This window comes from Dipodomys spectabilis, unplaced genomic scaffold (genome assembly GCF_019054845.1).
Source record: "Dipodomys spectabilis isolate Male_0828 unplaced genomic scaffold, ASM1905484v1 ptg000095l, whole genome shotgun sequence".
Lineage (NCBI taxonomy): Eukaryota > Metazoa > Chordata > Mammalia > Rodentia > Heteromyidae > Dipodomys > Dipodomys spectabilis.
In genome coordinates, this window is record NW_024870772.1 from 35266564 (window position 1) to 35281995 (window position 15432).

General features: G+C 41.7%; 2 protein-coding genes across 2 annotated transcripts in view; one reads left to right on the plus strand and one right to left on the minus strand.

The window, feature by feature from the left end:
- Window positions 1-872: 872 nt before the first annotated feature.
- Zar1l (zygote arrest 1 like) lies at window positions 873-11857 on the minus strand. Its single transcript, XM_042685854.1, has 4 exons — window positions 11207-11857; window positions 10355-10447; window positions 6608-6682; window positions 873-1139 (listed from the first exon to the last, which is right to left on the minus strand). The coding sequence occupies exons 1-4, from the start codon at window positions 11855-11857 to the stop codon at window positions 996-998; spliced, it is 963 nt and encodes a 320-aa protein (XP_042541788.1). The 3' UTR covers window positions 873-995.
- Window positions 11858-13414: 1557 nt separating this feature from the next.
- The window catches only part of Brca2 (BRCA2 DNA repair associated), a 63730-nt gene continuing 61712 nt past the window's right edge, over window positions 13415-15432 (plus strand). Inside the window, exons 1-2 of the mRNA XM_042685667.1 lie at window positions 13415-13459; window positions 13981-14086. Of these exons, the coding sequence (XP_042541601.1) occupies window positions 14020-14086 (67 nt within the window). The 5' untranslated portion in view covers window positions 13415-13459; window positions 13981-14019. The remainder of the gene's footprint in view (window positions 13460-13980; window positions 14087-15432) is intronic.

The following is a 15432-nucleotide window of genomic DNA, read 5'->3' on the forward strand; positions in this document are numbered from 1 at the left end:
TTTATGTGGTACTGAGAAATCGAACCCAATGCTTCATGCATGCTAGGCAAGCACTTTACTACTAAGCCATATTCCCAAGCCTCCTGAGGATATTTGTTCTTGCTGTTTCCTTCGATCAAACCATCTTCTCAGTTCCCCTCATCCTGTATATCATAATCCCCATGTCTCTTCTCCCAATCTAAAAGAGTTATTCTATTAGAGTACCTTGTTTCTTTTGTGGCACATACCAACAATCTGAATTTTAGGAAAAACAAACATAGAACTTATAAACATGGCACAAATCATTATCTAGTTGAATTCACATCCTGACTCTATACTGTGACCTCTCTGTCTCCATGTCTTTTCCTACATGATGTGTTACAATGTCTGGCTTATGTCAGGTGCCGACTCAGCATTTGAGATAAATATACAGGAAAACAAGGACCTAGTCCCTTTGATCATTTCTATATACCCACTACTTATAAAATTTTGTCAAAGCCAGGTGCCATTGGCCCACACCGATAATCAATCCTAGCTACTCAGGAAACTGAGATCTGAAAATCACAGTTCAAAGCCAGCCTGGGCAGGAAAGTCCATGAGACTCTTATCTCCAATTAACCACCAGAAAACTAGAAGTAGCCCTGTGGCTCAAGTTGTAGAGTGCTAGCCTTGAGCTGAAGAGTTCAGGGACAGCACCCAGGCCCAGAGTTCAAGCCCCACACTGACCAAAAACAAAATAACTTTGTCAAATAAATGACCAGTTTTCTTCTTCATTTTCCCTTTACATAAGTGACAGCATCAACCATCTCCCAGTGCTATGGGATCACCAATCAATGTGTCGTCAAGGTCTAGTTTACATGCACTTATTTTATTCTATTTGCATAGTACAATTATACAACCTACGGGAAAAAAAAGTACAAAAGCCTTGTTTGTTTTCCAATGCCAAGTCAGAGCCAAACTGTGAAAAAAGGAAGACAATGTAGTAAGTTGTAAGATTCCACAAGTCACAGTGACCGCTATATGATGTATTTAAAGCTGTAAATATTGCCACAGGAGAATTTCTTGTCTTTGCAGCGACCACACAGTTCCTGTCGATGTGGCTTCCTTAGATCAATATGTCTTTTCTTTTGAGTACAGGAACAACGAGACTTTGAACAGGTCTTTAGGAAACAAGGAATAAGTTGGACAGTAAATTATCAAATTAGTGCTTCAAGTAGAATCCTCAAATCAAAATATTCTCCCTACTAATCTTAGCCCAGATATTTTGATCTTCCTTGTATCCATGAGAAGACTATGAACAAGTAACACAAAACCACTTGTGTCTCATCAAATATCACACATTTTTTTCCAAAACAAATGATCAGAGAAATGCCAAAACAACATAAAAGTTAAAAGTGTGGCTTGGGAATGTGGCTTAGTGGTAGAGTGCTTGCCTAATATGCATGAAGCCTTGAATTCAATTCCTCAGTACCACAGAAGTGGTGCTGTGACTCAATTGTTAGAGTAGTAGCCTTGAACAAAAGAAGCTCAGGGATAGTACCCAGGCCCCAGGTCTGGCAGAAGAAAAAAAGTTAAAAATAAAGCATTTTGTACTGTCTATGTCAATTTGTATATTTATGCCTAGGTAATGGTGAGGGGCTGTGAGTGAATATTAAGTGATTTATCTAAATAAGAACAATAAAAATATAATAAAGCAACAGTTGTCTCAATGGTGATTTTCTACATACACACACACACACACACACACACACACACACACACACACACACACACACACACAATATCTTGGCAATGCCTGGAGATATTTTGGGTTATTCAAACCAGGAGGAAGGGGTTTTCTAAAAGAAGGTTGATTCCTTTCTTTCCAGATATTCCCAATCTTTATTAATTTCTTTTCTTGTTTTTTTGTTGTTGGTGGTGGTGGTGGTCAGGGGCTTAAACTCTGGGCCTGGGCAATGTCTCTCAGCTCTTCAAGGCAAGAGCTCCACCACTTGAGCCATAGTGCCACTTCCAGTGGTTTATTGGATATAAAAGTCTCACAGTCTTTCTTGCCCAGGCTGGCTTTGAACTGTGATCCTCAGATCTCAGCCTCCTGTGTAGCTAGGATTACAGACATGAGCCACTGACCGGGCCCAATCTTTACTAAAATTTAAAGCAGTAACTTCCAATAATTATCCCAATCCGACCAGTTATAGGTTTTTTAAAAATACATTCTGTAAGACTACACGTTATGTCGAAAAATGAACTTTACAACTTTGGCTGGGGGGGGTGGGGGGGGAAGGGGGACGGGGGAGGGAGATGGGAAGGGATGGGAAGGGGAAACAAAGGAGGAGGCAACAATGCTTGATAAGAAATGACTCATTACCTTGCCCATGTAATTATAATCCTTCTGTATGGTATTTTCACAATAAAAAAAAGACTATACTACCCTGCTCCACCATCTTACCCTGCCAATTTTGAAATTATAGTCATTGCTCTATGTCTTCTGAAGGTCCCAAACTGTAAAAAGGGGGCAATGTCATTTTTCAAGTAGGAATTTTAATAGTGTTCATACATTTTATAAGATGTAGACAGCATTGAGAGGTACTCCAGTTAAGAGTCATGTTCTAGAGCCAGATTACCTAAGATGACCTAAACACTTCACTCTTTCATTGAGAAGTATCCTTCCCTATAAGAACATTCTAATAGCTAATACACTGTGCATTACATACCTAGCACTGCTCTAAGTATCTTAAGCAGATTAAGTATATTCTCACAAGTTCTTTTTGAGGAAGAAAATATTCTAAAGATAGATTCCTTCTTCTGGCAATGATAGACTAGGTAATTCTAGCCAGCACAATTACAAAACCTGAGCTAAAAATAATTGTTCAAAGGCACTAGCAAATTGTCAAAGCATTAAAGAAGGAAACCTATAAATAGAGGTGAATCGCACAAACAAGACCATACTAAAGCTACCAGCACAACTATGTTTATTGCAGCATTATTCACCATAGCTAAGATGGAACCAACCCAGATGCCCCTGTACATGAATGGATCAAGAAAATTTGGTGTGTGTGGAATTCTATGCCTCCATCAGAAAGAATGACACTGTCCCATTTGTTAGGAAATGGAAAGACTTGGAAAATTTATATTAAGTGAAGCCAAACCCAAAGAAACATAAGTCCTGTGGCTTCCCTTATTTGCAATAACTAGTATACATCTAGAATAATCTTACCAGACAAGCAGAAAAGATCAAAATGCATGCCAGTAATCCCAGCTACTGAGAAGGCCATAAGTTAGGAGGAATCACAGAAGTCTGGTAGAAAATCACCTGACTGAAGCAAGGACACACAAAAGCATAGAAACAGAAAAATATACAAAAAAATCCCTATGAAACAGAAAGCAATATAGTAAAATGTTTATTATAAGAAATGCCAAGAATAGGAGAATACCAAATAGATAAATTTCTTAAAAGGGATAAAAATCTTCAAGCCACAGATTCAAGAAATAACTCACAGATATAATAAGTAGAAAATGGAAATAAACAACTCATCACATTACAGAACTATTGAAAACCAAAGCAGAGAAAAATATCTAAAAAGCAAACAGACTTAAGCTAGGCATAGTGGTGCACATTTGTGATCCCAGTGCTTGGAGACAGAGGTAGGAAGAGCAAGAACTGTAGGCTAATAGGTATGGTTCAAATGGTAGAGAATTAGCTTGAGCTGAAAAGCTAGTGGGAGAGTGAGGCCCTGAGCTCAAGCCCCAGAACTGGCACACACAAAAAAAGGTATCTAAAAATAAAAATTTTTGAAAATTTAAAAAAAGGTATCTAGGCCAGCCTAGGCTACATAGCAAGATCCCATCTCTGGAGAAAGAAATAAGGGAGGGCTAGGAAGTTGCCTCAGCGGTAGAGCACTTGCCTCGCATGGATTCGATTTCTTAGCATCACATAAGCAGAAAAAACCCAGAAGTGGCACTGTGGCTCAAGTGGTAGGGTGCTAGCCTTGAACTGAAGAGCTGAGGGATAGCACCCAGGCCCAGAGTTCAGGCCCCATGACCAGAAAAAAAAAAAAAAAAAAGGAGAGTAGAGTGAAGATAGAATAGCATTTGGCACCTTCACACATTTGTACCACAGAAAATATTAAAATGTGTTTTCCAAATAAGAAGAAAATTTTTTTAAAAAAAGAAAATAATCCCAGATAGAAAAGACAATACAAAGAATAGGTAACTAATACTAAAAGAATGCTGACAATATAAAATAGTATCTCATACAGTTTAAAATTACACTACAATATCATGTAAGTTAGGATGAAGCAATGTGGAATTTGAGTGTTGTAAAGTCATTGTATTGTTGAAGAGAGGCAAATTTCTGTAGATTTCAATAAGTCAATTACGTTATCATCTCGATGGTAATCACCTGAAGAACATTCAAGAATGAATAACCACCAATATTAAATCAAATGGAAAATGGAATGTTTTTTAGAAAAATCAAGTGAACATAAGCAAAAAATTAAAATGGGCATAGAATACATTTAAACCCAATTTAGTAGGTAGTCATATTGCACATAAGACAACTAAGAATCTCAGGCTAGAAAACCCACTGACAAGGCTGTAGCTGGGGCTCAAGTATTAGAGCATTTGACTAGCATGGTGGGGGGGGGGGGTAGGCACTTCCAACTTAATAAGGGTAAGCTCTTAATAAACTAGTTTAAAATAGTTACTTCACTAATTACAGAAGGAGAGAAGGATTTTGTTTGTTTTGCAGTGCTGGAAAGAAACTCAGGGCCTCATACATACTTGACGAGTGCTCTATAACTGAGCTATACCTTCAACCCCAGGAAGAAATTTTTTATTAGCTTAATTACACAGGAGGGATTTCACTGTGACATTTCCTCCCTGGTTTATATTGTATTTCAATTAATCTTATGCCCTCTATCACTCTCCCTTGTCCTTCTCCCCCAATTCCTAGAGCAATTTCAAAAAAGATTTCATTCCTACTTTCAGATAACCTACTTGAACCATATTCAACCCACAAGAGAAAATATGCTGAAACAAAGGATTTCGTTTTTACAATCAACTTCGTGAGTGTGAATGCAGCTCAGTAGTAGAGCAGCATGTAGCATTGCAAACACAGGTTTGGTCCCCACTGTTGCCTAAAAAGAAAAAATGCTTCTTGATTATGAAAAAGCATTGTCACTCTTTTCTGAAAGCTTAAATACAAGTTTCCTTCAAGCTGGTTTAAAATTTTCCTCACGAAAGTCAAAAGGACTTATTAGGAAGTTCAGTGGCCTTCTAAACACTGGAAAAAACAATCCAATAACAGATTTAATCATATCAGTCTAATCTTAAGCCAAAGTTATTTCAATTTAATGACCTCAGCTTTTGGATCTGTAAAGTAGGAATAATGCTTGTTGCAAAGGTTAAGACACAGGAGATAATCTATGTAAAACACTTAAACCAAAGTCTGACCACACAGTAAAAACCAAGTTACTTAATAATTTCCTATATTTTAGTTGTACACAGGTTATTTTACCAAAAAAAGTACATCAGATATAAACATGCTATATGGGCTGGCAAGGTGGCTCAGTGGTAGAGTGCTTGCCTCACATGCATGAGGTCCTAGGTTCGATTCCTCAGCACTACATAAACAAAAAAAGCCAAAATGGTATTGTGGCTCAAGTGGTAGAGCGCTAGTCTTGACCTGAAATCTGAGGAATAGTGCCCAGGCCCAGAGTTCAAGCCCCACAACTGACCAAAACAAACAAATAAACAAAGATGCCAATATAAACAACTCAAAATAGTGAATTTCTCTTTGAGAAAGCAAATCAGATTATGCTTTTTCTTTTTCTAAAATACTTTACATAATTCTAAATACTTAGGAAATCCAACACTTGTTTCTTTTAATTTTACCCCCTCCAGGCATGGGTGGCTCATACTGTAACCTTAGCTTAGGCACTAAAAAGCAGGACTGAAGGTATGGCTCAAACAATAGAATGCACCAGTCCAGCAGGTCAAATGGGGAGGGGGGGGCGGCTCAAGCTGGCTCAGACTAGCCAATGAGAGAGTGTGTCAGGTACTGAGTTCGCTCAAGTCCCAGTCTCCGTAAAAAATAATAATAATTTTGCCTTTTCTTTTTCCAATCCTGGGGCTTGGTCTCAGGGCCTGGGCACTGTTCCTGAGCTTCTTTTTGCTCAAGGTTAACAATCTACCACTTGAGCCACAGTTCCACTTCCAGTTTTTCTGTGTATGTGGTACTAAAGAACCAAACCCAGGGCTTCATGCATGCTAGGCAAGCACTCTACCACTAAGCCACACTCCCAGCCCCAAACAAAATTTTAATACAGTATTTTTATGGTTATTATAAAGGTAAGGTACAGAAGAGTTACCATTTTATGACAGGAAATGAGAACATTTCTTTTTGAACAATGTTACCCCTTCCTTTTCTCTCGCCCAGTTTTTCCACCAAACAGAATTTTAAACTCAGGGTCTTATACTTGCTAAGAAGGTGCTATATTACTTGAGCCATACCCAGTCCTAAAAACTCAATACTCCTGTGCTAACATGCAAGTCTACAAAAATCCTAGCACAGAGGTTTCATGTTGAACACAAGCATTAAAACCACAATGAAAATGTTGTATGTTCTTACCTGACACTGGATCGCTTCTACTCGGTAAGGGTTAAAGCTCTTTTGGCATTTGCAGCAGAGTTGTTTGAAATAAACCTAGAGGGAAAAATGCTTTTTAATACAAACTCATATATGCTTGTAGCTCCTAGTCTCCTAGTTCTTAAATTTAAGTAATCCATATACTAATATTCTACTTTGATTTTAATCCAACCTTGATCCTTAAGAGTCTTTCTTTGGGGCTGGAAAGGTAGCTCAGTGGTAGAGTGCTTGCCTTGCATTCATGAGGCCCTGGGTTCGATTCCTCAGCACCACATAAGCAGAAAAAGTTGGAAATGGTGCTGTGGCTCAAGTGGTAGAGTACCTGCCTTAAGCTGAAGAGCTCAGGGACAGGCCCAGGCCCAGAGTTCAGGCCCAGGCCCAGAGTTCAGGCCCCACGACCAACAACAAAATAGTCTGTTTTTTCTGGGGTGGGAATGGGGGAGGAGTTAAGTGTCAGTCCTGGGGCTTGAACTAAGGGCCTGGAGGAGTCATCCCTTATCTTTGTTCCTCAAGGCTAGCACTATACCACTTGAGTCACAAATCCATTTCTACCTTTTTGGTGGGTATTTGGAGATAACAGTCTCATGGACATTCTGCCCAGCTGGCTTCAAACCATGATCCTCAGATTTTAGCCTCCTGAGTAACTAGGATTAGGTAGAAGCCACCAGCCCTTGAAGTTTTAAGCTTTACTAGACATACTAGTCCCTTTCACTTACCTGTCAAATTGGATACTACTTTTTTCTATAGTTTGTTAACTACCCAAATATAGAAACAAAGAATCATCCTGGTAATCAACAGGAAGTAGCTCTTACTATAATTGTATCCATTTTGTGAGCCAAACCCTTCTTTTTTTCCCAGTCTACTGTTAGCCCAGACATGTATTTGAAAATATCTGAACCATTTGAAATTATCTATTGAGACTATGTGCTTTCTAGATTTTGTGCTACAAGTCCTCCTCCTGTTGATTATTTAAAGTCCTGTTTGGACATGATGATGCTGACTCTCAGAAAAGTGAATCACCCCTCCTGTGTAATTTCTGTTCCAACTCTATGCCATGGATTCCACTATACCCAGCCCTCAATTGAAATTTTGTTTGCATCATTTCATGCAGAATAAGAGTTTGAACTCAGGGCCTGGGCACTGTCACTTGCTTTTTCACACAATGCTGGCACTCTACAACTTGAGCCACAATTCCCCTTCTGGCTTTTTGCTGGATAGAGTCCATAAGACTCTCATTTCCAATTAACCACCATGGAATTCAAAGCCAGGGTGGCTTTGAACTGCAATCTTTACATTTCAACCTCCTGAGTAGCTAAAATCGCAAATGTGAACCACCAGCACCCAGCCAGAGTAAGTTTCTTGAGGACAAGTTTTTGGCTGTATTCTTTGTCCTAGAACCTTATACTACCTAAATTAAACCCCTGAATAAAATCCTGGCATGAGATGGGCAAGAAGGAGCAAGAAGAAAAAAACTGAATAACAAGAAGGTAAAACAGGCTTGAAAGAAGAGACAACAGCAGGAGAGGGAAAAACTAAGAAGGTGAACAGAGCCAATGCAGTATAGTACATTTTCATGTATGAAAATAGAGCAGTAAAACCTGTTGAAAGTGTTTTAAGAAGGGAGAAGTAGAATGAGGAAGAGTGATATATAGCTGATGTTGATTGGGATACTTTGTATATATGTATAGAAATGTCATAACTAAAGTGTTGTGTACAACTAACATGTGTTAATAAAAAGAAATACGGAAAAAAAAAACTATGTGTAGTGGTGCATGCCTGTAATCTCAACACTCAATAGGAAGAAGCAGGAATATCAAGAGTTGGAGATCAGTCTGAGCTACATAATTAGGTCCTTTCTCTCTCTCAAAACAAAACAAAACAAAACAAAACAAAACAAAAACAAAAACAATAGGGAACTGGTTGCTCATGTCTGATTTACTAGCTACTCAAAAGCCCATGATCCAGGGTCAAAGATAGCCTGGGCAGAGAAATGTGAGAAACTCTTAACTCAATTAATCTAAAGGGCTAGAAGTGAAGGTAAGGTTCAAGTAGGGCAGTACCATCCTTAAGTGAAAAGGCTAAGCACAAACATGAGGCCCTGAGTTCAAGCCCTACTATTGAGTCTAGTAAATGGCTAGTCAAAACATGGAGTTGTTTTCATTCACTCTTAGCATGCCTCTTAACTCCCTCTCCCTCTCTAGTGCTTTAGTCAGAACTGCAGCACAAACTCCAATGTCCTTAGAAGCGAATGAAACAAGTGCTGGTTGTAGTAACACATACATGTAATCCAGCACTTGGAAGGCTAAGTCACAAGGATCAAGAGTTTCAGGCTGGCCCTTTCTCAATAATAATAATAACAACAACAACAACAATAATAATAAGGGCCTGATTCTAGTATGACACCTATAATCCTAGTTATTCACAAGGCTGATATTTAAGGATCCAGGTCCAAAGTCAGCCCAGGCAGGAAAGTCTGTGAGACTCCTACTCTCCAATTAACTCCCTCTCCCTCTCTAGTGCTTTAGTCAGAACGGCAGCACAAACTCCAATGTCCTTAGAAGCTAATGAAACAAGTGCTGGTTGTAGTAACACATACATGTAATCCAGCACTTGGAAGGCTAAGTCACAAGGATCAAGAGTTTCAGGCTGGCCCTTTCTCAATAATAATAATAATAACAACAACAACAATAATAATAAGGGCCTGATTCTAGTATGACACCTATAATCCTAGTTATTCACAAGGCTGATATTTAAGGATCCAGGTCCAAAGTCAGCCCAGGCAGGAAAGTCTGTGAGACTCCTACTCTCCAATTAACCAGCAAGAAGCAGGAAGTAGTACTAAGACTCAAACAGTAGAGTTTAGCCTACAGCAAAAAAAAAAAAAAAGAATACAAGGCTCTTGCCCAGCACTGGTGACCTCACTCCTACAACCCTTACTACTCAAGAAGTTAAGATCTGAGGATTGCAGCTTAAAGCTGGCACAGGCAGAAAAGTCCCCATGCGATTCTTATCTCCAATTAACCACTCAAAAACCAGTAGTGGTGCTGTGGCTCAAGTGGTAGAGCTCTAGCCTTGAATACATAAGAGGCCCAGGCCCTCAATCCAAGCCCCACAACTGACTACACACACACACACACACACACACACACACACACACACACAGCTCTGAGTTCAAGCCCCTGTATTGATGCAAAAATAAAAACAAATTTTATCAAATAAACCTAAGCATAGTTGGAAAAGGAAGTATTCAGGGCAAGCAAAACCAGACAGAAGTTGCACAGTGGCAGTCTAATCTAGTCATTCTGATAGGAGGGTCCATGATAATGTGGAAATGCAGAATAAAGTGTCTCCTCATCTTGGTATATTGACAACTCAATTTGGTGAAAGGGGGACTTATTCTCAGTATGTCTCTTATTGCCCCACCTTGTGGACAAACTGGAAATCTCCTCCAGCTAAGGCCTAAAGTGTAACACATGGTTGCAGAATGTCCAGTGTAAACAAGCGCAAAAGTTTAACTAGAAAACCTGAAATTTTGTATAACAAAACAACTGAGCCACATACAATATTAGAATACAACTCAGGGACTGGACCGTATCAAATTCAGATGAATTTGAACATTCACTGTGCACTCACTAAAAGCTTAACAGAGGAAGCCAGAAAGAATGGAGCTGTGAGTCATATTTCCATCTAGATAAATGTGTCCACTCCATTCCCCTCACTTTTACTTACCTTATTAGTTCCAGAAATACACCACACATAAGCGCTCTCCCATCTGGTATTACAATCTTTACAGTGAAAGTAGCCATATTTTGCTTCCAAAAACTGAAGAGAGGAAAGAGTTTTTTAATATATCAAGGGAAAAAATCTAGAGATTCTCTTTTAATTGATTTGCATTAAAAAAAAATCACATTTGCTTCAATGCAACCCCATTAATTTAGTATCTTGTCTCTCTAGGATTTCTGTGTGGTTCTTTACACTGCTATCATTCATTCCTTCCCAATCTATTTTCCACCCGCACTATCTTAAAATGAAAAATCTGCCGTTGTATTTCTCACACTTGAAACTCTTTTTCACCTCACTCCCCACTCCAATGGTAGCCAGATTCTTGGTTTCACAACTTTAAAAAGTTAGAAGCTTAAAAAGCTAGAAACTTGCAAAACCCACTTGTCATGTAGAAGACGTGTCTTCAGAACTCCTCTTCCCTTACTAAATAAAAGGCAGGAATGAGAGAAGACATGCCTTTTATTGCCTCAAAAGTAGAAAACAAGACAGATGCAGGTGGTTCACATCTGTAGCTACTCACAAGGCTGAGACCTTGAGTCTAGTAAATAGTGAGGATCATAGCTTCAGACAAGGCTGGGTAGAAAGGTTTGTAAGATTCCATCACCAACATAACCAGGGGCAGGAGTAGGAAATCAGAGCTGGAGATGTGGCTCAAGTGGTAGAACTCTAATCCTGCAAGAGCTTGAGGCCATGAGTTCAATCCCTAGTTCTGCCCCGCAAAAAGAAAAAGAAATAAGAAAACAGATGATAGGTAGGGTTGGTAGAGGGTGGGGAACTAACAGAGAAAACAAAATCCACCTGGAAGTTGGGTTTCTGAAGCAGATCTGTGTCTGTGTCTCCATGTTCCTGCTTGCACATCTTTTCCTCAGAACCCGCAGCATCTTCCAGCTCTTTGAGCTGTTGGAGTTCCTCCTGCTTGTTATCTTCAGCCTCTGACTTTGGCATTGATGTTGGCCGCTGGCTGGCCTCCTCCGGGCCTGAAAGCGCCTTGTTTTTCCCATCCTCCCTATTGCGCAGCCGTATTAAGCTGCTTTGATGGGTCACTTGTGAATAGGTGCCCCAGCCTGTCCTGGTTTCCTTGTGACCAGTTCTGTCCCAAGGGGAGCAGCTTCGCAGGGTTCGAGGCCCCAGCGAGCACTGTACGGACTTGTCCACCCGCAGGCTCACCTGTATGCCTACCTCTTTGGTGTTGGCCTTGCCCCGTCGTAGACCAGGGTTGGAGTTCATCTGGGCGAGAATAGCCTTGAGCTGAACCCTCTTGTAAGGGTCCATGTAGTAGTCAGAGGCATTTGCTGGCATCAGCATCCCTGGCCTGGCCAGGAAAGTTGGGGGACCCATGTTTTGTCTCCAGTCCAACTGTTTGTGCCCTGCAAGTCCAGGCTGGTTCAAAGGCATTGTGTTTCCATAACTCTGGTATAAGCCATAGGGAACACGGACAAAGCGCTCCATCCCTTACCAGGTTCTCAGACCTAATATGATATCCTCCCGCACTTGGGGCCCTTGCCTTTGCCTCGCACCTTCATCCGCCCCTTCCTTCTCTTGCTTCAGGTTCATCGTGGATTTCTCCATTTATTTCAGAATCTAACAGGAGCTGCAGCCTATTACACTAATTGAAGGAGGGAACCGCTATCTACCTACAAAAATCTCATTGCTACTTGATTCCTCATTGCTTTTTCACTACCTCTTCAATTCGCTGGTCCTGCATCTTTTTCAAAAAGCTGCTTTTCATTTCTGACTCATCCATTCTGCTTTAAGGAAGTAATTCCATTCATTTATTGTTTAACTGATCATCCATTGCACACTGTTGGTGGAAATGCAAATAAGTACAGCTTTTTTAGGAAACAGTATGGAGGTTCCTTAATAACTTAAAAATAGAATTACTGGGAAAAACTTGGAAAGAGCCAGGAAAGAAGGGACATTGTCCAAGAAGTAATGCACTCATTAAGTGACATGTAATTGTAACTCCCTCTGTACATCATCTTTATAATAATTTTTTAAAAGTTAAAAAAAAAACCACCACAAAAAACATATGATGGCACAGTCCCAACACTCTAGAGTATGCCTGAAGGAAATGAAGTCAGAATCACAAGAGATTACAGCATTCCATCCTTAGGAGAGTCAAAACTAGGAAAAGCTGTGTCTGCTGACAGATTAAAATTGCGACATTGTTATGGGAATGTTATTCATCCTCTGAAACAAAAGGGGGGAGCCAGGAGTGGTAAGGCACACCGGCGATTCCAACGCTTTAGAAAGAAGGCTGAGGCCAGTCTGGGATACACGGCCTAGACTTTGACTTACAGGATGAACTGGGGAGGTGGGAGAGAACTGCTATTTGCCACACCATGGATGAGCCTGAAGGACATTAGGCTCAATGAAATAAGCCCGACAGGAAAACTACTCCAGGAGTTGAACAAGGGCCACCTGAGAGCCAGACACTCACAGACAAGCCCCTTTCACGACCACAGAGCCTGGCCATCCACAACCACGCACAACTCCGAAGCTTTTATTTGGTTTTTGGGGCTTTTTCTGAAGGCTGGCCTACTTCATGGGCCAGGCCTAAGCTCTGAGCGCATAACAAAAGCTGCTCAAAGATCCCATGGAGAGGGGGTCCCCAGAACGGCGGGGTGGTGCAGGGAAGGCCCGCCCAGTGAAAGGAGGAAGCCTGGTAACCGCTCGCTTCTCCACTTCCTCACGGCCACCCGGAACTCCGTCTTTCCTTCGCTTAGAACAAGCAGCGTCGAGAGCCGTAGCCAACAGGGGTCGACGACTTCCACCCGACTTCCGGGAGGAGACGACGCGTACTCTGCGCGCTGGGTTACGACGTCGCCGAGTCATGACGTCGCGCGTCACCTGACCAGCGCGGGCTTTTTGGCGCGCGGCTCCGCGAGGAGGCGGCGGAGGCGGAGCTGTGCGGTCCGGGTATGTGGTGGGTCGGCTCTGAGGTGGCGTGTCGCCGAGAGGAGAAGCTGTGCGAGCGCGGTTTTTGTCAGCTGTTCCGGCTCCCACCACCACCCCTCCCCTCACAAAAGAGCTGGGACCTCCGGAGTGTGGGTTCGTCATGTGTGGGGAGGGGACGGGCGTGGGAGCCGGGCCGAGCCTCGCGCGCCCCTGGGTGGGAGCCGCCCCGTGTGACCGGGGTACGTCCCACCTCTGGGATCCGGCGACCCCAGGGCCCAGGGAGGGCCGCCCGAGCTTAGCGCCAGCCGTCACAGTTGTCCCGTTCTGAAATTTCTCCTCGGCGCCCTGTTTCTGCCTTCCCTAACACCAATACATTTCAATATTCGCCATTTTCTGACTGAGAGTTCCCAAATAACGTCTACGACTGTGCAGCCACCAGTCCCCATAAGACAGCTAGCTAAAATTATGGTCCCCTGTTCCGGGGGTTAATGTGACTAACGATTCCTTGATGGGACAGGACGATTGCAGAATATCGGCCATCCTCGCCATTTCTGTTTTAAAGCTCAAAGCTGGGACTTATCACTGAAGACCAGCTTACCAGTGCTGATTTTATTTCATTCTCTCACGCAAGAAACGCATCCGTGTCAAGAGTATTTTTATCTTCTCTTTTGCAGACTTGGTAACCAAGCATTGGAGAAATACCACAGAGAAAAATGCCTATTGAATCCCCAGGGGGGCCAACATTTTTTGAAATTTTTAAGACACAATGCAGCAAAGCAGGTATTAATATATTTTTTAATGAAACTTGATAAACGACACAGAGAATATGTTCTTAGAAAAATAAGGGCTGGGAAGGGGGCTGAGTGGTAGAGTGCTGGCCTCGTATGCATGAGGCCCTGGGTTCGATTCCTCAGCACCACATAAGCAGAAAAAGCCGACAAGTGGCGCTGTGGCTCAAGTGGTAGAGCGCTAGCCTTGAGCTGAAGAGCTGAGCGACAGCACCCAGGCCCAGAGTTCAGGCCACATGATGAATAATTGCTACAAAGAACTTAATACTTCACAGCTTGCTTTACATTGTAAGCTATTTTTATGGAATTGTAAATGCATCTGGAAACATAATAAGGAGACTGGCCCCTTAGCTAGCGGTGGGAAGACCTGTTTGTCAAATACTACTAGCAAATCAGAAGCATTGATACTGTTTCTAAATAGCAGATACTATCAAATCTTTTTGGTTTCATTAATCCTTTGATACATGGAAAGAGGAATTTCTAGCTTTTCATGCTAGGAATTAAAACTAAGAGATTATTAGTTTACATTAATTGTACAGAAGGGGATTTCATCAGTACAGTTCCACAAGTTCACAATATATTCCAGTCAATCTCACCCTTTCTATCATTATCTACCTTTGTTTTTTGAATCAGTCTCACTAATGAAGCCCAGGCTGACCTGGAATTCCCTACAGAGTTCTGGCTGGGATTGAGCTCTTGATTCTCCTGCTGCCTCCTTCCCAGTATTGAAATTACAAGCATGTACCCCAATACCAGGCTTGTCCTGAACCTGTGTGTTTATATGTGCCTGCCAGCACTTGTTTGAATTCAACCTAGATGCTATCCCTTAACTTTTTTGCTTACGGCTGGCACTCTCAGCTACAGCTTCTTGTTGATTAGTCGGAGATGTGTCTCACAGACTTTCCTACCCAGACAGGCTTCTAATTAGGATCCTCAGATTTTAGCCTTCTGATTAACTGGGATTACAGGTGTGAGCCTCGGACATCTGGATTGTTCTGAACATTTAAAGGTCCAAAACAATTTTTTTAACCTATTCTAAAACCAGTGACATTTGGTTATGTATAAAATTGTGGACTTAAAATTTCCCTCAGAAGGGCTGGGAAGGTGGCTCAGTGGTAGAGCGCTTGCCTTGCATGCTCAAGGCCCTCAGCACCACATAAGCAAAAAGAAAAAGCCGGAAGTGGCGCTGTGGCTCAAGTGGTAGAGCGCTAGCCTTGAGCTGAAGAGCTGAGGGACAGCGCCCAGGCCCAGAGTTCAGGCCCCACGACCAGTCCCAAAAAAAAAAAAAAAATTTCCCTCAGAATTGAAAATTTAGATGACAATTGAATTCTCATATCT